Source organism: Gymnoscopelus braueri (assembly GCF_963280865.1).
Source record: "Gymnoscopelus braueri genome assembly, chromosome: 1".
NCBI lineage: Eukaryota > Metazoa > Chordata > Actinopteri > Myctophiformes > Myctophidae > Gymnoscopelus > Gymnoscopelus braueri.
This window is the reverse complement of record NC_137603.1, coordinates 10,100,324-10,122,824: the sequence shown is the minus strand read 5'-3', so window position 1 is coordinate 10,122,824 and position 22,501 is coordinate 10,100,324. Positions and strand designations below refer to the sequence as shown.

At 42.3% G+C, this 22,501-nt stretch overlaps 1 protein-coding gene across 2 annotated transcripts in view; it reads right to left on the bottom strand.

Annotated features, from left to right (window-relative positions):
- Positions 1-624: 624 nt before the first annotated feature.
- The window catches only part of ttc17 (tetratricopeptide repeat domain 17), a 38,524-nt gene continuing 16,647 nt past the window's right edge, over positions 625-22,501 (bottom strand). For both annotated transcript variants that reach the window (XM_080439555.1, XM_080439556.1), the window contains exons 9-25: positions 21,358-21,518; positions 20,079-20,191; positions 17,826-17,978; positions 17,116-17,231; positions 15,968-16,142; positions 14,985-15,056; positions 14,015-14,242; positions 12,107-12,326; positions 11,116-11,259; positions 9,751-10,067; positions 8,899-9,046; positions 7,819-7,939; positions 7,108-7,267; positions 6,081-6,164; positions 4,221-4,340; positions 3,223-3,366; positions 625-2,106 (exon numbers count right to left, since the gene is read on the bottom strand). In XM_080439555.1, coding sequence (XP_080295681.1) covers positions 1,960-2,106; positions 3,223-3,366; positions 4,221-4,340; positions 6,081-6,164; positions 7,108-7,267; positions 7,819-7,939; positions 8,899-9,046; positions 9,751-10,067; positions 11,116-11,259; positions 12,107-12,326; positions 14,015-14,242; positions 14,985-15,056; positions 15,968-16,142; positions 17,116-17,231; positions 17,826-17,978; positions 20,079-20,191; positions 21,358-21,518 — 2,623 coding nt within the window. In that variant the 3' untranslated portion in view covers positions 625-1,959. The remainder of the gene's footprint in view (positions 2,107-3,222; positions 3,367-4,220; positions 4,341-6,080; positions 6,165-7,107; positions 7,268-7,818; positions 7,940-8,898; positions 9,047-9,750; positions 10,068-11,115; positions 11,260-12,106; positions 12,327-14,014; positions 14,243-14,984; positions 15,057-15,967; positions 16,143-17,115; positions 17,232-17,825; positions 17,979-20,078; positions 20,192-21,357; positions 21,519-22,501) is intronic.

Sequence of the window (22,501 nt, the reverse complement as noted above, 5' to 3'; positions counted from 1 at the left end):
AGACACTGACACCTGCAGGCCATGTTTGAAAAATGCAAGGCTGAGATGAGTTTTTGTCTCATATGTTCAAAACTTTTCAGGATTCAAATTAAACAGTAGCAGATCCACAAGCTCAAAGCCAAGCGTTTCGAGCGTGTGGACCTGCTACTTTTGATGCTTTTGTGTGACACTGTAGTAGGAAAGGGAGTTAATTTACGAAAACACAAACAAAGTTTAAATATGGAGATACAAGGATACTCCCCCCCGACAGATAGTCGGGGGGGAGTTTTCGATTAAGGTCGATTCATCATGTGTTATTGTACATTTCTAAGTAAAAGAAAAGAAGATATGGGCAACGTTTATTACTCAACTTAAGCATCAAAGGAGCCAAAAAAAAAGCCCCTTGGTTTTATTTCCCAAAGAGACAATGAATGGATGCATTGTAATGAGATTAGACAGATGAAATAATATTCACACGCTGCCTTTGAACACTTCTGTACACTGAATTACTTAAGATCTCACTTTAGACATTTCTTTTCTTTTTTAAAGATGGTCCAATGATAATAAACGATATCCTCGGCCAGATTACTTACATAAAGTAGCAAAAACGCAGTACTTAAAACTCAATTCACCACTTTCTTTTCGCTCTTTTCTTTTTTTTAAATGTAATCAAATTTGCTTGGAGCAAAAAAATCAAAAAGGTTTATTATTAGGTCCCACATAAATAGGAATGATGTAAAATTAGGACAAAGTGCAAATAAAACTGAGAAGCGATTCCTTTTTATGAACCAGACATACTGTGGGCATACAGTATATAAATTATATCATTCAACACAACCAGACAATTAACCTTCGAATTACTGAATGTAGCAACACTTACATTTACACCCGATTCATACTCGGCTGCGCGCCGCGTCTCGGGCCGAAAATTGCAGATCTACAAGCTCACAACGCGACGCGTTGCGAGCTTGTAGATCTGCAATTTTCGGTGCAAGACACGATGCACCACCAGGCATATCAATAGGCTTTCCTACCTCCTCAAGGCAGAAAGAAAAAACCCCTCAACATAACATTACGTCTCGATTAAAAATAAAGTCTGTTTTTAAGTTAAATTAAAATATGGCGCCATCTCCAGGCCACATTTGAGCATAACCACGGCAGTATCCATCCTAGAGAAGTATAACGTTATAATATCATAACAAGTATTTCCTTTGGTGCGGATGTGAGATCCCAAAAACAAAAAAATCGTAAAAACGCGAATAAGACTGGAGTATAATCCTTCCAACTATTTAGCTTGAATTAAAACAGGTTCTCTTTAACTAGGCCGTTATGGGTAAACTGCTTGTTTGCAGGGGGGGGGGGGGGGAAGCACAATAAATAAAATGAGGGGGTGGTGGGGGGAGGGGGGATTAATTACAATCTTTTACCAAGTTATTCCCTTATGTTTTTTTGTTCTCATCAACTGAACTCTAAGTAAAACTAGGATTTTCTTCTGAGTTATAACTTTTTTTGCATTGCATGACAAAAGACATCCGATATAACAAAATGGGGGGGGGGGGGGGGGTGACATTGTCTACAGCTTTTACTTTGCAGCGACTTTTGAAGCCAATTTTTTTTTTAGGAGTTTCGGGTCTTCATGAAAGTGTAAATAATTAAAAAAAATTGGAAATTCGTATTTCTTTACCAGATTCAGTCGGATATTAAACATATGAATTCCCATCTGAAACCGTTTCTTTACACTCATTTTTGTGCACGAGTAAATTGTTGTCTACACATCCGTGTGTGTGTGAGGAGTCTGTGTGTGTGTGTGTGTGCGCACATGTATGGGGGGGCTACAACCGCCTATTCTCTACTCTGTCTCTGTCGCACGGTGGCGTTGCGCACCGAAAACAATCCATTTCCAGTTTGAGCGACAGACACTACTGTCGCGCGGGTGGGCTGTGGGAGGAGCACACAGCTGCAGCGTTGTGATTGGGTGGATCAGGGCTGCTGCTGCTGCTGCGTGCGGCGCTCCCGCTTGGTGAGCAGGTAACACTGGATGGTGCGGAGGCGGTCCTTGGCGGGGGCGAACTCCGGCTGCAGCTTCAGGGTGGACTCGTACCAGCGCATGGCCTTCTCAAACTCCTCCTGGAACACAAGACATAAAACACACTGATCACTAACTGGACTTAAAGAACTCATTTGGACCGTCTGCCGGGAACGCATCTGTGTCATTTTAGATTTCTTTGGCTATTCAAAAATATAACGAAAAAAATATAACCATTTTAACAGCGATACGATACACATTACGATACGATACATGGACGATATTGGTTCATTCATGGCGATACTGTATCGATTTTAAATCATTGAATCGTAACTATTTAGCAAAGACATTAAATCTGTGTGAAACGTATGGATAGTGCAGGTTTTTTAAGGGAAACATTTATTATTATGGATATAAATAAGTAAACACAGTGATTCTCTGGCAAATACATGGACATTTTATTTTTGAACACCAAGTGTAGCGATATGTAATGGAAAAGTAATTAAACCCCTCTTTTTCGTTTTTTCTTCTTAACCCATTAACTGCCAGAGGTATTTTCATATTTTTTTAGCCAGTGCCAGAGTTTTTCATTGAAAAAAAAAAAAGTACTCAGGAGCCGAGATACAGAATTTTTAAGTTTTAAGTTAACTCATTCACTGCCACAATTATTGCTGGCCGCGTTTGCCCACTGCCAGAGATTTTTCATCGAAAAAAAAAGTACTCAGGAGCCGAGATACAGAATTTTTAAGTTTTAAGTTAACAAGGAAGTGGATGGGAGTCTAGATCTTTAAACAATCATATCTCCTTGGTCTTTGGGTCAAATTTGAAAGAAAAACTAAAAAAAAAAAAAAGAAAACGTCAGTGGCAGGATTGGTAAACGGGAGAAATTACGTTTTTTACGTCAGTGGCAGTGAATGAGTTAACAAGGAAGTGGATAGGAGTCTAGATTATTATTATTTTTTTTTTTTTTCACATAGATCTACGCGATTGGCACGTGGCGGCTTTAAATAGGTTCGCGTAGATCTACGTGATTGGCAGTGAATCAGTTAAAATTCCTAAATACAACACACAAGTACTTAGTATCAATACAATGGATTATTTGCATTGCAAAACAATAACGATACAAAGTCAACCGATACGATATGTTGCCGTTTACATATCGATACACTTCCATTGTTGAAATTAAAATCTGTATGGTTACACCCCTGTGTCTTTACCATGGCGATGTAGACGTTGGCCAGGGTGAAGTGGTTGACCACAAAGTGAGGAGCGATCTCCACGGCCATGCGGGCCACGGTCAGAGCGTCCTCCCACAGCCGGGCGTTCTGGAAGATGTTGGCCAGGCTGATCAGTGGCACGTCCTGCATGGTGAACCAAAGGATATGACAATTATTAAAGATTATCATTAAAAAGATACACCAGAGACGATGTACTCTTCCAGTAGGCCACTCCCATGTACCTCCAACCAATTATTTTCCCACATAGCGTTTCTTTAAAGAATATATTTAATTTAAATTTAAATGGAATTGAACGAATGCAAAACATTAACAAGAGCTTGTGACTAAATAATAACTACATTGGATCACAAATCATTTCTTCCCCACTTCCTGCAAAAGAACAATTTTAGACATCCTCTCTGTCGGGTGGAAAACCTCATATGTCCAAAACTGTTACTTTTCAGGATTCAAATTCAAAAACTAGCAAAAGTAGCAGATCTACAAGATCAAAACACGCCACTTCGCGCCGCGTTTCGAGCTTGCAGATCTGCTACTTTTGAGTGACGCTGTAGTGTGATCAAGTAGGGTGTTAATTTACCAAAAAATATCACAAAAAGTTAGAATGTGGAGATAAAAGCTTTCCGCCCCGACGGTGATGATATGCTGTAGGAACACTAGATGACATCAAATGAAAAGGTGAAGGTTTCCATCTAGTGGCTGGAGTGAAGTGTGTGTGACTTGCCTTCATGTGATGAGGAGCATAATTTAAACCCTGGTGAGAGTGTGTGTGTGTGTGTGTGACTTGCCTTCATGTGATGAGGAGCATAATTTAAACTCTGGAGTGAGTGAGTGAGTGAGTGAGTGAGTGAGTGAGTGAGTGAGTGAGTGTGTGTGTGACTTGCCTTCATGTGATGAGGAGCATAATTTAAACTCTGGAGTGAGTGAGTGAGTGAGTGAGTGTGTGTGTGTGTGTGTGTGTGTGTGTGTGTGTGACTTGCCTTCATGTGATGAGGAGCATAATTTAAACCCTGACGCAGGCAGTCGATGGCTCTCTTGCCCTGACCTTTGACCCTCCAGTACAGTGCAGCCATGCTGGACAGAACCCACGACGTCTGGTTCTGAAACCGGTCCAAGATTGGGGGGAAAAACTCAGGTCATTTTGTGGTATCAATTTAATAAACCACAGAGCAGCAATAGAACTGGTGTTTAGTGCTTTATAAACCTTTATAAAACGACCATTTATTGTGTGATTATTGTGTGATTAATTTGCATTAATTCAAACCACTTGTGTCACGAGTGTGAATATAGAAAGTGTGTAAGGGCCTTTATAAACTGCCCACAAAAAGTTCGGAAACTTAACTTTGGTCAATTATTTCTCCCCTTCAATAAAACCAATTGGGTTTTATATCATTTTTTATCATTGATTAGTCACCTTCACAACGAGGTATAACTTGCTAGGATGAGCAACACAGCTAAACGTGTGGGTAGCGCCTCCAAAACCTTTGCCAAAATCCCCCAGAAATCCCTTCTGTTGGTAATCGCCCTTGTTTTGAGCGACCTGCCAGCACACACCTGCTGAGAGGTGTGTGTGTGTGTGCCAGTCACAGGTGTGCAAGTGGCACCTGAGCATGGGGTCTTGCAACTTTGTTGAGTTTGTGTATGCTCCAAGCAGCAACACCGCCCCCATGGAAAGATGCCATGTTTGTCCCTTCAGGATCAGGCCCAGGTGCAACAGGGCAAGTGAAGCTGGTGTTCCGTTAAGCAGATTGAGCATATTTGGTGTCAGCCCTGGTACCATTTGCAGGCAAGGTGTGTGACTGGCACCTCAGCATGGGTCCTGCAACTTTGACATCCGTCTTTGGGTGCAAATCTTGCCTGTATATCTCTGGAAGAAAACATATGGTTTCTCAGTGAAGCGAGGGTGAGGAACCGGTCTTCTTGGGTTGTTGTCTTCCTTCACCAGTCTCACAGAACTTGGTAAATGAGTTTGGAAATGGTACCAGGGCTGACACCAAATAATGCTGCCACTCTGCATAACGGAACACCAGCTTCCACTTGCCCTGTTGCACCACAGGCCTTATCCTGAAGGGACAAACGTGGCATCTTTCCATGGGGGCGGTGTTGCTGCTTGGAGCATATACACAAACTCAACAAAGTTGCAGAACCCATGCTCAGGTGCCAGTCACACACCTGTGATTGGCACACACCTGTGACACTGGCGGCAGGCCGCTCAAAACGAGAGCGATTACCAACAGAAGCATATTGGGAGATTTTGGCAGATTTTGGGGGGCGCTACCCACACGTTTAGCTGTGTTGCTCATTCCACGAATGCCCGATTCTTAAAAGCTGTACCTCGTTGTAAAGGTGACTAATCTATGATAAAAATGATATAAAACACAATACCAATTGATATTATTTAAGGGGAGAAATAATCGACCGAAGTTAAGTTTCCGAACTTTTAGTGGGCAGTTTAGTTCATCACAGGCCGGGCAACATTTTTCATTGCAAAGCAGGGCATTAATACCCACCATAAGCAGGTAAATTTCAATTGTGGAAATTGAATTCAATGTCTTTATCCACTAGCCTGGTAAATCCTGGGTTGTGTGAATTCACATCGGCAATGTGTCTTCTGCAGACCGGTCTGTCTGTCCCCCCCCCCCCCAAGCGCTGGGTGGGCATCGGGTGAGCCAGACTGGTCTGCAGAAGACGCACGACAATGTGAATTCACGTGACCAGGGATGGTTTACCTGGCTATTTATCCACCATATTAGTTAGGCCAGATATTTGATATTTCTAAAAGAGCCAGTACACGATTTCAAGATGTCCAACAACACAGCCGTTAAGATGGATGTCATTACCTTTTCTAAGACCTTGGCGATGCGCGTCCCCACCTGCTCAAAGGACTGAGGAGGGAACTTATCTTTACCGAGGTTCTGCAGCACCTGTGGGTGGAAGAGCAGAGGAGACCACAGGGATTAAGACCAGAAGGACACATACTGGATTATCGGATGAGCCGTTTGGTTTGGTGGTTAAACTTAACCCATTCAATCCGGGAACGCAGCCGTGTCATTTTAGATTTCTTTGGCTATTCAAAAACAGATAAATAGATATAGATAAACAAGCTCAGTATATATATTTTGGTTCCGGGGACATAGAGCGGCACTCGGTGCCACACTATGTCCCTGGAACAAAATATTTTGATATGGGGGTCTGTGGCCAAATACATGTCTAAAAATGTTTTCTTAAATCCTAACCGTATGTTGCTATATCAGTGGTGCTCCAACTTTTCCATGTCAAGGACCCCCAAAATCATATGTCTGGTCTCGACCCCCAGTTTGGGAACCACTGTCTTAACTCATTCAGTGCCAATGACATAAAAAAATAAATTTATACAGTGCCATTAATTTTTCAATTTTCTTACCTTTTTCAAGTAGTCACAGAATATTTATCTCCAGTATAATCGATCCCCTGATGGGTGCTAATCACTGAGGGTTGCACTGTGTGGTTTCACAAATGTCAACGAGGTCATCGCGACCTTGTTGACATCAATTGTCTGCCTTTGAAAATAACATGTCTGGGCCAAAAATACATAGTAAAAAAAATGCGCTCAGGAGCCGAGATACAGCCTTTTTCAGTAATAAGTTAAACAAGAAGTGAATGGAGAAGCAAATCAGATAATGATATCTTGGGTTCTGAACGTAAAGAAAAAAAATAAACGTGAAACCAGTCAATGGCACTCAATGAGTTAAGACCACTGTACGATATGAACTGATTTGTGTGAGGAAACTGAAATTAAATATTGGTCTTTCTAGAGTTACACTTCACATCTAATTGATTGTACTTCAGCCTATAGTAGTGTATATATCCTGTGTGGAGTGTGCCTACCTCCCGGAGTTGGCTCTCTCCAGTGTAGTGGATGGCAGCACGGTTGGCCACCCCTGCCAGGTGGTCTAAGGTGTGCATGCTGGCGGCCAGGTTGGCGTTGCATAAAGGCTCCACCGCCGGCTCCTGGAGCGGAGTGGCAAAGTCTATGTGTTCAGTGATACTGGAACACAAGAGGGGGGGGGTTGGGACAGTCGAGCACAAATCAATTAATAGAACATAATTCTTCATGATTAATCCATTAAGACCGGCGAAAGCATCTGTGTCCCTTTTAGATTTCTTTGGCTATTCAAAAATAGCAGATCTACAAGCTCATAGCGCGGCACCGAGTGCCGCGCTATGAGCTTGTAGATCTGCTATTTTGGAGAAATCGTGATATGTTATTTTTTTTTAAGCGAACATTTTTAACTCAAATCTTTGCTTCTGGAGATTCTAAAGAATGTCTTATAAATCCTTTAAAAATAAAAAAATAAACGTATGTTGCTATACTATCAGTGGTTCTCAAACTTTTTTCATGTCAAAGACCCCCCAAATTGATATGCATTTGTCCACAGACTTCACTTTCTATTAACATAATGACATGAGGATCTTATGAGAAATCCAGCCGAGCAATTTTGCACATTGTAATTTGAATTTTATCACAGTAATGTAATACGTATATGACACAGTAAATCATACACGCGTCAACTATAATGAATGGTGGATAGAACTTACTCTATATTTTTGGCAGACACAGCCAGCCAGGTGCTGGCAACGGTGGTGAGGTCTACCCTTCGAGTCCGTTGGCACTCCTCTGGTCCTGGCCATCCCAGGCTGGTGTAGTCCCTCCACCGGCCTGCTCACAGGACAAACACATCAGTCAGTGCTGATGCATAGAAATACAAATATACAGTAGCTGTGTGCAGGGTTCCACTCAGTGTTGATTTCGTCGACTAAAACTATGACGAAAAATGTTCGTCGACTACCTTTTTCCACTGACAAAAAACTAAATAAAAACTAAGCTATGATGACTAAAACTAAGACTAAATATATTGACAATTTCGTCAACAAATAAAAACTAGACTAAAATGTTAGTGAGGGACTAGTGGAGAAGAGATCCAGTAGAACTTAAAGACAAGTTATTTTATGTTTGGTGGGCTCGGGTGTTGCGCTCTGAAATTATTAGATCTAAAAGCTCAGAACGCGTCACGACGCGTTGTTCGCTTGTAGATGCATGCAACCAAGTGTAAAATCAGCCATTACGACGCCATCAAGGCACCGCCAAAATACATTTTAGTCGACTAAATCAACTGTAGATTTAGTTGACTATAATCTTATGATATTTAGTCAACTAAAACTAGACAAAAACTAAGACATTACAGATGTCTAAAATATGACTAAAACTAAATGGAATTTTATTCAAAAGACTGACTAAAACTAAATCAAAATATGCTGTCAAAATCAACACTGGTTTGCTGGGGGGGGGATTTGTGACGGGACCCGTCGCATTTCAAGGCGCTGTGAGCTTGTATATCAGCTATTTTTGCCGTTTGTCATAGGAAGTACATATACAGGGATAAGTGGTTAAGAAAATGTCCCACCCCCTCCTCTATTTTTACTAATCTAATCTCTCAGCAGCACTGCCTTAAACAGTGTTGTTGTTTGTAGGAATAAACACAGAAGCACCCAGGAGGAAGTGGACTAAGATTAGTGTGTGTGTGCGTGTGCGTGTGCGTGTGCGTGTGCGTGTGTGTGTGTGTGTGTGTGTGTGCGCGCGAGCGACCGAGCGAGCGTGTGAGTGTGAACTTGTGTTACCTGAAGGGCCAGGGGAGGGGATGGTAGGCCCACTGATCTCCAGGATGGAGTGTCCTCCTCCAGACAGAGGCTGCTGGGTCTCGTCAGAGCCGATACCCTCGCCTCCATCCACCTTGTTCTTCCTGACCCTCTTCACTTGGAATGTTATCTAATGGCCAACGACACAGAGCACCGTTTCCTGGCATTTCATGCAACACGACAACAACCATCGGGGATGAGACGATCGAATGATACATTAGTCCAATGGACAGAAAACTGTGCTATATACAACTATTTGTTATGAAAGGAAAAGTTTTAATCTCCATTTAGACCTGGAACGCATCTGTGTCATTTTAAGATTTCTTTGGCTATTCAAAAATAGCAGATCTACAAGCTCATAGCGCCACTATGAGCTTGTAGATTGCAATTTTTTGAAAAATCTTGGAAAATGTGTGCAAATCTTTGAATATATATGTGTTTTAAAGCGAACATTTTTAACTACGATCTGTGCTTCTGGGGGTCCCTGGAACAACATATTTTGAGATGGGGGTCCCCGGCCAAATACATATCATTTTGGGGGTCCTCGAGATGGAAAAGATATGTTTTTACATATTACATTACTTTTCTTAGATATGTATCTGGCCGCGGACCCCCTTCTCAAAATGTTTTGTTCCAGGGACCACCCCGAGAAGCAAAGCTTTGAGCTACAAATGTTCGCTTTAAAAATATAAATATTCAAAGATTTGCAAAAATGTCAAGCTCACTCAGTGCCGTGCTATGAGCTTGTAGATCTTCTATTTTTGAATAGCCAAAGAAATCTTAAAATGACACAGATGCGTTCCCGGTCTTAATGGGTTTCTAACAGATACATACCCATTCTGCCCCTTCGTCGTCTTCACAGTTACCAAAGCAGGGCCCCCCGCCGCCCGCCCGGGCCCCCATGACGCGGTCGTTCTTCAGCACGCGGATGCCCCGCAGGTCCCCCCGCTTGCCGCCGACGTCCAGCGCCCCCTCGAAGGCCCCCATCAGGTCCTCCTTCAGCTGCCACTCCTCCTCCCCCCCGTCCGCCGCCGCCGCCCGCTCCCCCACCACGGCGCCGTAGGTTTTGGCAGCCCCGCCCCCCTGGGCAGAGGGAGGGTCCCGCTGCTGTCCGGCCGCCTCCCCTGAACCGTTGCTGTCCAGGACCACCTCTGTGAGGGGGCAGACAGACACATTATAAGACTGATATCCATTTAATTATAATTTAAAAAATATATAAGTCATAGGTTTTTATTGGGTTTTTTTAACACATTGACCGCCAGAGGTTAATCTCATAATGTACTCACCAGTGCCAACGTTTTATTGTTGTTTTGTTTTTTTCACGTCGCCATAGATCTTGTTAAAATCCTTAAGATTGAGCTCTGCACTGTCTGTTTACATCGGCGACATCTCCCTGCGTGTACCAGTCCAAATCACGTGTCAAACGGAGCCGCCATGTTTGAGTTCTGACCGTTTAAGTTAACATGGGAAATGCGAGGATGAAAAACTACATTTCATGGTTTCAGGTTTACAGGGGTTTTTGTGTACGACTTAGAATGGAGGCAGATGGGAAACAAAAAACGAGATCGCACTTCCGGTCGACATCGGTCGAAAATGGTCCCCCTAGAAAATTGAAAAAAAAAAAAAATTCGAAAAAAAGGAAAAAGCACCACAGCCCGTAGGCTACGGGATCGGCGCTTAACCGTTGGATTTAACGGCCCGTAGAACTACGGGCCCGGCGGTCAATGTGTTAACAGCCAATTTATTACTTATTTTTTTGGGCCCTAAATGCCCAAATTAGTGATTTTGCCAGGTTGAACATGCTTTTTAAAAAAAGTGTGAACGCCGCATCGAAATAATAGAGAATATGACACTTATTCTGTTAATTTCATCAAGCAGGTTTTATACACATTAACTCTTTGACTGCCAACTATGGAACAGATCGATCATACTGGAGTTAAATATTCTATGATTTTTCAAAGGGAGTAAAAACCCTTGAAAATCGTCATTGTCATAATGACTCATAATGAGCTTCCTTCCTATCGGCTTGATAACCGTCTCTGCCAGGACTTCCCATTCAGCCTTATTCATAACAATGACTCCTGCATAGCATTCACTTGAGAATGCTTAATAGCTCAAAACACTGCATTGGGACCATTTGGCATACGGCTGTAGTTATGAAATAATTGTGACAGTCCTGTGAGGTATTGGTATTCTTACTCTCAAAGAGGAGGGACTCTTCCAGGGTGGAGACGGAAGGTGTGTTAGCCCCGCCCCCTACAGAGTCCTGTTTGGTATCACCGTTCGGCTCCCATTCCTCCAACTGGATGCCCAGCTCATCTTCTGCCACGCAGGCGCCCCCTTCTGGACAAACGCACACAGTGCACTCAGTCACTAAAGGTCTGATAGTTATTCCACACACACCACTGGTTCTCAATGTGGGGACCCCCAGAGGTCCTTGAGGGGGTGACAGTTAGGAACCAAATGGGCACTTACAGGTGGTCTATAACTCAAGAGTGTGTATAATTATTTTGAGGTATAAAATATGTGAAAAACTAAAACAAATGTGCCGTTACTACTGGCAGTATGCCGGACACACACACACACACACACCCTCAAATAGATGGCTAACCCAGTGTTGATTTCGTCGACTAAAACTATGACAAAAAATGTTTGTCGACTAAGCTATGATGACTAAAACTAAGACTAAATATATTGACAATTTCGTCAACAAATAAAAGCTAAACTAAAAAGGTCAGGGAGGGACGAGTGGAGAAGAGATCCAGTAGAACTAAAAGACAAGTCATTTTATGTTCGGTTGCGCTCAGGTGTTGCGCTCTGAAAATAGCAGATCTACAAGCTCACAACGTGTCGTTGTGAGCTTGTAGATCGGCTATTTTCAGCATGAGACCAAGAGTAAAATCAGCCATTACGACGTCATCAAGCCACCGCCAAAACACATTTTAGCCGACTAAATCAACTGTAGATTTAGTCGACTAAAATCTTATGATATTTAGTCGACTAAAACTAGACAAAAACTAAAACATTTCAGATGTCTAAAATATGACTAAAACTAAATGGAATTGGATTCAAAAGACTATGACTAAAACTATATCGAAATTACTCTAGTAAAGTAAAAATACCTCAATATTGTACTTAAGAACAGTACTTCAGTAAATGTACTTAGTTACTGGTAGACATGGTGACTCACGTGGGCACGTCTGCCTGTGTGACAGGTTGTAGAGGAAGGGGTAGAACTGGATGCAGCGCATCAGCGGGAGGAGGGCGCGGCATTGAGTGCAGGCCGCCAGCACCGAGGCGGCGGAGGGGGAGGACAGCGCCGCCTGCAGGACGTCACGGAACACGGCCACCGCGCCCGACACGTTGCCCTGGGACAGCTCCACGCTGACCAGGCTGAACAGAGAGTGGGGCTGAAACACACACACACACACACATACCACAAAGAGAGACACATTGGTTAAACGATTAAGACCTGAGGCTGATTAAATATTTTTTTCTTGTAATTCCTAACGCTTAAAAAAAATATATATTCAATGATTTGCACACATTTTCACAATTTTTCAAAAAGAGTGCCGCGCTACGAGCTTGTAGATCTGCTATTTTTGAATAGCCTAAAGAAATCTAAAAATGACACAGACGCGTTCCCAATGGGTTAAGACCAAACACATTGACTGCCAGAATTATTTCATATTTTTTTAGCCAGTGCCAGAGTTTTTCATTGGAAAAGAAAAGGTACTCAGGAGCCGAAATACAGCATTTTTAAGTTTTAAGTTAACAAGGAAGTGGATAGGAGTCTAGATCTTCAACTAATCATATCTTTTTTTTTTTTTTTTTTCACTTCACGTAGATCTACGCGATTGGCACGTGGCGGCTTTTAAGCGGTTCGCGTAGATCTACGTGATTGGCAGTCAATGTGTTAAGACCGGGAAAGCATCTGTGTAATCACTTTGACCATTATTTTATATACTTTGACTATTCAAGAATAGCAGATATACAAGTTAATATGAGCTTGTAGATCTGCTATTTTTGAAAAGAAATTGTGAAAACGTGTGCAAATCTTTGAATATACATTTTTAACTCTAATCTTTGCTTCTGGGGGTCCCTGGAACAAAATATTTTGAGGTGTGTGTGGGGGGGGGGGGGGGCGGGGGGTCCGTGGACAAAATACGTATCGTTTTGGGGAGTCCTTGACATGAAAAAGGTTTGAGAAACACTGACTTAATAGCAACATAAGTTAAAAAAAATTAAAAAAGCTGTTAGGATTTAGAAGACATTTGTAGAATCCCCCAGAAGCAACGATTTGAGTTACAAAATGTTCGCTTTAAAAAAAGATTTGCACACATTTTCCAGCGTTCCAATTCTGGGCATGTCATGATAGGCGAACATTCTGTGTGAAATTAGGCAAACATTTGATGAAAATGAGTCAAAGTATGTAGTAGAGAAGTGCAGTGGTTCTCAAACTTTTTTTTGTGTCAAAGACCCCCAAATTAGCTCAAAAGCTTATGTGCCAAGGACCCCCAGAAGAGAAGTAATATATATCAAGAAAAAAATCTAAATTATTCAATATTCTTCCAAAAATGTCAAAACTCTCAATCTACCAGCTTGTAGATCTGCTATTTTTGAATAGCCAATGCAAAGAAAATATGGTCTAAGTCAGTGGTTTTCAACCAGTGGTCCTTGAGGGAGTACCAGGGGGTCCCCAGCAAAATTAGTTAATAGCGTCACAATCATTTTTAACCACTTAGCTTTGGCTATTCAAAAATAGCAGATATACAAGCTCATAGCGCGGCACCGAGTGCCGCGCTATGAGCTTGTATATCTGCTATTTTTGAAAAACCTTGAAAAAGTGTGCATATCTTTGAATATTTATATATATTTTTAAAGCGAAAATGAACTGATTATCTTTGCTTCTGGGGGTCCCTGGCACAAAACATTTTCAAACGGTGGTCCGCGGCCAAATGTATATCAATTTAGGGGTCCTTGGCATGAAAAAAGGTTGAAAACCACTGGTCTAAGTGGTTAAAAACGATTGTGATAACTTATTTCGCAAGGGACCCCCCAGGAACTCCCTCGAGGACCCCCTGTGCAGATGATTTACCTCGGAGGCGTTCAGTGCCAGAGCGTGCTCCAGCAGGGTGTGAGCGTGTTTGGCGGCGCCGTGATGCAACAGCAGGTTGGCGGCGTTGCAGAGGACCAGGTGGTGCTGGGGGGGCGGGGCTAAGGCCAGCGCTGGGCGCAGGCACTGCAGGGCGCGGCTAGCGTTGCCTTTGGCCCGCCAGAACAGAGCCGCCTCGTTCTGCAACAGCCAGAGGGGGGCGATGTTGTCCTACAGGCACAAATGTGTTTTTTTTTTTAGGCACGGTATGTTTATTTGTACTGCACAATTCATAATAAACAGGGGGGGGGGGAGGGGGTAAGAGCGGCCGCTTGGGAAACGGGAAGGTTCCTAGTTCGATCCCGGGCTCCCCCCACAGTCGTGTCCTTGAGCAAGACTGTCTCACGTAGCCAGACAACTATATTACCATTACTAACATTTTAACAAGGCAATTCAAAGTGCTTTACATTTAAAAAAAGCATTTTTAGACATTAACCCATTAAGACCTGAGACCATTCTTAAAAATGTTTTCTAAATCCTAACAGTTTTTTGAAAAAAAATCTAAAAATATTTTTTTCAAGATTTTTCAAAAATAGCAGATCTACAAGCTCATAGCGCGGCACTCGGTGCCGCGCTATGAGCTTGTATATCTGCTATTTTTGAATAGCCTAAATAAATCTAAAAGTGACACAGATGCGTTCCAGGTATTAATGGGTTAAGACAGTAAAACAGAAAAATACGAGAAAAAACACGTCCTAAACAGACGCGTTGTGAGCTTGTAAATCGGCTATTTTGGAAAAGGTTCAACAAAATTGTGAGAACTCTTTAAGCATTTAAAAATCTGGACACATCGGATGCATAATTACCGATACTGAGGTAGTCGAAAAAATTTACACATGAAACCAAAACGTCAAGAGACTCATTGACAGGGCTAAGAGAATTAAAGGTTGTGGAGAGTCTCTCTCTCTCTTACTTGTTTCAAAGCTTCCGCTATTCTGGAGCCAATCTGCTCCATGGGCAGACCCCCACTGCGGGACTGAAGCACCTGGAAACAACACAGGTCACGTATGTACACTTTTGATCAGCACCTTGAAATGAAAAAGGTCTGAGAACCACTGATGTAAAGGAAAGAACCGACAGATTAACCCATTAACTCTTAGACTGCGAACGACGCGATAACGCGTCAAGTGCTACTTTGTCCAGTTGGCCGTCGACGCGTTCGACGCGCGTTCATTGTTTAATCTCTGATTGCGCTATGCTGCTTAATATTCAATGTTATTTTCGAGTTCCACTTACTTCACCCACATCTGCATCCGGTTTCATGACCTGGATTCCGTTTCCGGTTTTTGATTTTTTTCCCCGGTCATTTTCGTCCAAAATAGGTAAACAAACGGTTTTTCACACGGTATAACAGACAAACGGACAGGTTCTCTTCTATAATCTATGGTCTGGGTGACGATCAGTCATCGCCGTCGTGTATCACATCGTAATTTTGGCCGATCAAACAGTCTGGGACTACGTCACATCCGTTTTCATGTTTTTCCCTGTCTAATCTCCCAAGAAGGGTGACAGTGACCCAACGACCTGATCAAGCTGTCATGTGCTGCTCTCTAGTGGCGGATTTGTGCTGCGCCTTTAAATTATGTGTCTTTAAATTATTTTCATGAAAAAAATTCAAAAAATAAAAAAACACGAAAATTGCTGGCACTGGGGGAGTACTTTATGAAAATACTCTGGCAGTCAAAGAGTTAAGACCTAACAGTTTTTTGAAAAAAAATCTAAAGTTTTTTTTTTTTCAAGATTTTTCAAAAATAGCAGATCTACAAGCTCATAGCTATGAGCTTGTATATCTGCTATTTTTGAATAGCCAAAGAAATCTAAAGTGACACAGATGCATTCCAGGTCTTAAAGGGTTAATACATTATGAAAATCCTTTGTTAGTTGCATCCGTTGTACCTGATTAGCCATTATGTCTGGTATGTCTGGCATGCCCTCCAGAAGCCAGTCCAGCGAGGCAGGCAGGAGGGCTGGGGGTGGTTCTGCCGTCGGGCCGCAGTCTGGCACCGAGACGGACTGGGGAGGGCTGCTGCTGCTGCTGCTGCTCCTCCCATACAGGACAGATGCAACCGGGCTGAAAACACACACACACACAAACACAAATAATATACTTCAGCACAATGCCACATGTTCAAGTAAATTAACCCATTAACACATCCACCGCCAGAGGTTAATCTCATAATGTACTCACCAGTGCCAAGGTGTTTTTGTTGTTTTTTTGTTTTTTTCATGTCGCCATAGATCTTGTTAAAATCCTTAAGATTGAGCCGTACACGGTCTGTTTACATCCGCGACATCCCACTGTATCTCCCAGTGAAAACCACGTGTCAAACGGAGCCGCCATGTTTGAGTTCTGACCGTTTATGTTAACATGGGAAATGCGAGGATGAAAAACTACATAGGTTTACAGGGCTTTTTGTGTACGACTTAGAATGGAGGCCGACGGGAAACAAAAAACGGGATTGCACTTCCGGTCGACTTCGGGTGGTGTTACACTGAAAATGGTCCCCCTAGAAAATTGAAAAAAAAAAAAGAATTCGAAAAAAAGGAAAAAACACCCGGACCGTAGGACTACGGTTTCGGCGCTTAACAGTTGGATTTAACGGACCGTAGGACTACGTTCTTGGCGGTGGATGTGTTAAGACCCGAAGCCATTTCTACAAATGTCTTCTAATTCCCGACAGTATTCTGAAAAAAAAACGTAAGTTTCTATATCAGTGGTACTCAAACTTTTTCATGTCAAGGACCCCCAAAATGATATGCGTTTGGTCGCGGACCCCCATCTTGTTCCAGGGACCCCCCAGAAGCAAAGATTTGAGTTAAAAATGTTTGCTTTAAAACAATATATATTCAAAGATTTTCACACATTTTCACGATTTTTCTGAAATAGCAGATCTACAAGCTCGTAGCGCGGCACCGAGTGCCGCGTTACGAGCTTGTGTGACATGGTACGTGTGACATGGTTTTCATGGTGTGTTGACATGGCGTGACATGGTTTTCATTTGATAATTAGTGAGTATACGTTTAGGTGAAGCAGTGAGGCTGACCTGAGGCCCTGGGTTTCAGGCGGGATGTAAAAAGTTGGCAGCAGGTGGACAGCGGGCACGCTGGCATACACCATGGCACAGTCCGTCCTCTGAGGCCACATCCAGCTCTGAATGGCCTGGCACAAATAAAAAAATATATACATATATATATATCAATACATGCTTTCTTTGTGATACCAATAAATAGGAAGTATATATTGTTCGCCAACGGAATCGAAGCCATGGCTGAAGATGTGTTAATCTGACAAATTAACCTTTCAGGAAGAAATAACAGAGAAATACAGTATAATAATAATAATAATAATAATGAAATTAAGTGTGAGGTAGGGCTGTGACAATTAAAAAAAATCTGTTGACGATTAATTACCATACGAAATAATAATTTAATTGTGTTGGCATTGAACATTGGAACATATGAATATTTGTTTCTGTTTGGTCTTTTAGGCTTCGTAATCAAAAATTGCACAGGGCTAGATATGACAAATAACTTAAATATACAAAGAAATGAATTGTATACTTCTGTCCCAGAGGATGTCAGCAGTGTAACCTCACCTCTGTGTGCACTGTGTGTCTGTCCCAGAGGATGTCAGCAGTGTAACCTCTCACCTCTGTGTGCACTGTGTGTCTGTCCCAGAGGATGTCAGCAGTGTAACCTCACCTCTGTGTGCACTGTGTGTCTGTCCCAGAGAATGTCAGCAGTGTAACCTCACCTCTGTGTGCACTGTGTGTCTGTCCCAGAGAATGTCAGCAGGGTCCAGGTCTCCAGACACAGAGCGGTGGAGCAGGGGGCTGTCTGCTGATTGGTTGGAGCTGTGCTCTGACACCAGAGCCACGCTAGACGCCACGGACACCTCCTCACCAAACTGACACACACACACACACACACACGACAGGCAGGGAGGACAGGAAAAAGACAGATTAGCTGTCATCACAACTGTACAATACTTGAGTGAATGTACTTTAGATAAAGGGACCTTCTATAATTGGACCTGTAAAGAACGTACTTGATACGTCTTTTTTTCACTCTCTACCAAAATCTCTTTGCCAAAAATTGCAGATCTACAAGGTCACAACACGTCGAGCTTGTAGATCGGCAATGTTTGGCAAACTTTCCCCCCCAGAACATGGATGCTGGGGTTCAAGTTATTAACAAAAGTGGCACATTTTGATTATCACGATAATATCGTAAATTGCTAATTATTTTGGTCACAATAATTTATCGTAACATTGAAATTTTCATATGGTCCCATATCCCTATTTAGATACCTTCCACCACAGCTTGCCCACAGGCGGCTGGCTACTCATCTTCATCTAAATCATACATGGGCAACTGGCGTCCCGGGGGGCCACATGCGGCCCCCAACTTCACTTAACACATCCACCGCCAAGGGCTAATCTCATAATGTACTCACCAGTGCCAAGGTTTTATTGTTGTTTTTTTCAGGTCGCCATAGGCCCCGTTAAAATCCTTTAGATTGCGCGATCCACTGTTTGTAAACAACGTGCACATGTCCTGGTGTCTACTCGTCGAGACCGCGTGTCAAACGGAGCCGCCATGTTTGAGTTCTGACCGTTTATGTTAACATGGGAAATGCGAGGATGAAAAACTACATAGGTTTTACAGGGCTTTTTGTGTACGACTTAGAATGGAGGCCGACGGGAAAAAAAAAACGGGATCGCACTTCCGGTCGACTTCGGGTGGTGTTACACTGAAAATGGTCCCCCTAGAAAATTGAAAAAAAAAAAAAAAATCGAAAAAAAAGGAAAAAACACCCGGACCGTAGGACTACGGTTTCGGCGCTTAAAGGGTAAGACCACTTTGGTAGAGGTTTGGGTTGTGTAGTTACCTTGCGATGATGTAACTCCAAAGGTGGGCAAGAAATAAAAAAAAATTGCTCCATTGATTAGAAATTGATAATTCAAAAATATGCTCCTCATTGACTTACATTGTACGGTAAAACAGCTCTCAAAGTCACTCTTTTAGCACATAAATGAACACAAACAAAGCTGATTCAGACAATATAGAGCATCACCAAACCCAGTACTGTTTTTTTTTTTAATAAAAATGTCAAATTCCTGTTGATTTTACTATTTGAAGATCTGGATCCGGATCCGTGGATCCAGTCCAGGTTTTCTACTTATTAAAAATGGCACAAACAACAGGAAGTTGACATTTTTATAAATAAAAAAAACAGTACTGGGTTTGGTGATGTTCTATATTGTCTGAATCAACTTTGTTTGCGTTCGTTTACATGCTAAAATAGTGACTTTGAGAGCTGTTTTACCATACAATGTAAGTCAATGGGGAGCATATTTTGAATTATCAATTTCTAATCAATGGAGCAATTATTTTTTATTTCTTGCCCACCTTTGGAGTTACATCATGGCAAGGTAACTACACAACCCAAACCTCTACCAAAGTGGTCTTGCCCTTTAACAGTTGGATTTAACGGACCGTAGGACTACGTTCTTGGCGGTGGATGTGTTAATGCGGCCCACAGGTTAATATCAGAATACTGATATATTATTGATTTCAGCTGTTACAATTCCAAACATGCAAACATGACCCGCTTTAATTACTTCAGTCTATATTAGTAGCTTAATGACTAGTATTAAAATTATATTGTCTTTTTTATGTTCAATGTATTTGTATTTAAGTTAATAAAGTTAAGATAAGTATAACTAAATGCATTTGAAATTAAATAAAAAATGTTACTTTTCAGGATTCTAATTCAAAAATATTCTAAGCTATTTTCCCTACTTTGGTGTGACATAGAATGGCGAAGTATGGCATTAATTTACGAAAAAAAGTTAAAATACGGAGATAACAGTTGTCTGCCCGACAGTACCGTATATGCAATGTGGCCCTCTGGAGTGAGTGTGGAAATATAGTGGCCCTCTCCATCATCAAAGTTTCATCACCCCTGATCTAAATGAATGACTCATGTGTGTGTCAGACTGACCTGGACATAGTGCACGTGTTCAAACAGGTCACCACGGTGATAGCGCACAGGCAGGTCGAAGGGACAGAAGAGGCTGCGCTGCTGTTGTCCCAGACGACACATCTGGTGGTTACCTGGACAGACACACACACGTTTGCGTTACTATACTTGTGAGGTCAACATTTTCGGACGGTGATTTTATGGATTGCCATAATTCAAATTTTAGGCAACTCTCCTACCGGATTATTTTTTGCCTTTGCTGCCCCAACCCTGTGGAATAGACTCTCCAATACTCTCATAGGAGCCCCCAACCTCCAAAACTCCTCTCAAAACCCACCTCTTCGATATGGCTTTCCACAGTTTATACTGATTATATTCCTTAGTCTTAACTCATTCAGTGCCAGACTTATTTCTGTCTGTGTTTGCCCAGTGCCAGAGTTTCTTCGATTTTTCTTACCTTTTTCAAGTAGTCACAGAATATTTATCTCCAGTATGATCGATCCCCTGATGGTTGCTAATCACTGAGGGCTTCACTGTGTGGTTTCACGAATGTCAACGAGGTCATCGCGATTCGCGACCTCCTTGACATTATTTGTCTGCCTTTGAAAATAACATGTCTGGGCCAAACTTTATTTTTTTTTCAAAAACACGTCAAACACGTCATTGGCACGTTGCGCCATTGCGGTAAAACACGCCAATGGCACCATTTGAGTTAAGGTGACTCTCCACCAAACAGACTGCTTCAGACTGGCAGTCTGTTGGCAAAAGTTGGCATTTAGTTCAGCACAAACTGTACGCCGATGCGCACATTGTTGTGCTAATGTCTTAAGAGATGGCAGCACTGGCCTGCAAGATCTTGCCAGTGTTGCCAGGTCTGCTTATTATAACCGACTTTGGGCTTGTTTTCCTGTAAAGTCGCTTGTAAATATTCATAGTTGCAGGTTGCTTTTGTTTGGGCTGGTTTCTGAAGTGTAGATGCTTATTTTGGCTTGCTTTTTGAAGATTCTTTTTGAAAATAGCTGATATAATAGTGCTCAAGTGGCGAAACCGGTCGCTTCTTTTGGGCTCGTTTTCATAGACCTGGTCGCTTGTTTCACTCACGGAATCTGGCAACACTAGAGCCAGCTCGGACTGCAACTCGGAGCAAACCTTTACCCCCCCTCTCTCTCCCCCCCTATTCACTACCCCATGGCTATCGACGGCTCTACCGGGCGGCCCAAAGACTGAACCTGCTCGGTTTCATCATCGGCGATGATAATGTGAACGGCGCGCGGTTGAACTCTCTCTCTCTCTCTCTCACCCAGCTGCGCCTCCTTGGCCATCTGTGTCTCGTGGATGATGTTGCGTAGGATCTGCTCCTCCTGGAGCAGCTTGTGTTTGTCCAGCGCCTCCTGCTGCCGTAGGTAGTGGTCATGTTGCTTCTGGTACTCCTTCAGCTCGTTTAGCGTGCGCTGCAGTGACCTGTGTGAGCCAGGAGCGGACGAGAAGAAGAAGGGAAAAGCAACAGTTCATTTGTCAATCTATTTTTTTTAAATTCACCAGCGCTGTGAGGAGCAAACACCTGACACAGGTTCAAATCAACACTTACTTTTATACAGAAAGCCTCTGCCGCCAAAATGTGGAATGCCCCGACACCATCCACTAAATCCATTCAATCCAGGAACGCATCCGTGTCATTTTAAGATTTCTTTGGCTATTCAAAAATAGCAGATCTACAAGCTCATAGCACTCGGTGCCACGCTATGAGCCTCTATATCTGCTATTTTTTTTAAATTGTGAAAATGTGTGCAAATCTTTGAATATATATATATATTTTTTTAAAGCGATTTTTTTTAACTCAAATCTTTGCTTCTGGGGGTCCCTGGAACTAAATATTTTGAGATGGGGGTCCGTGACCAGATGCATATAATTTTGGGGGTCCTTGACATGAAAACGTTTGAGAACCACTGATATTATAGCAACTATTATAGGGGAAAAATAGGATTTAGAAGACATTTGTGTAGATGCGTTCCCGGATTGAATGGGTTAAAGGATGTGCATCACTGATTTCTTTCAAAATTGCCCTCAACAAACACAGGTAAATGTAAATTCCCAAACATTTCGGAAATTGCAGAAATAGCAGATCGACAAGCGTGTAGATGTGTCCATTTCAACAATTTATTAGATTTTTTGAAGTATAATATTATTAACTACATTTATTGTGATTATTGGTATCAGACAGTCATTTCTTTGCATATTTAAGCTATTTGTCATATCCGCCCTGTGTGCATGTTTAGTTTACAGAGCCTAAAAGGCAACAGAAACTTCAAAAATAAAAATCGTTGCGGTCGGGCAGAAACCTCTCAGCTCCATATTTTAACTTTGTGTTTTTTCGTGCGTTTTCCCCGACAGACAATTTATATTTTCCAATGTTCAATGCCAAAAATACAATAAAGTCACTAAAC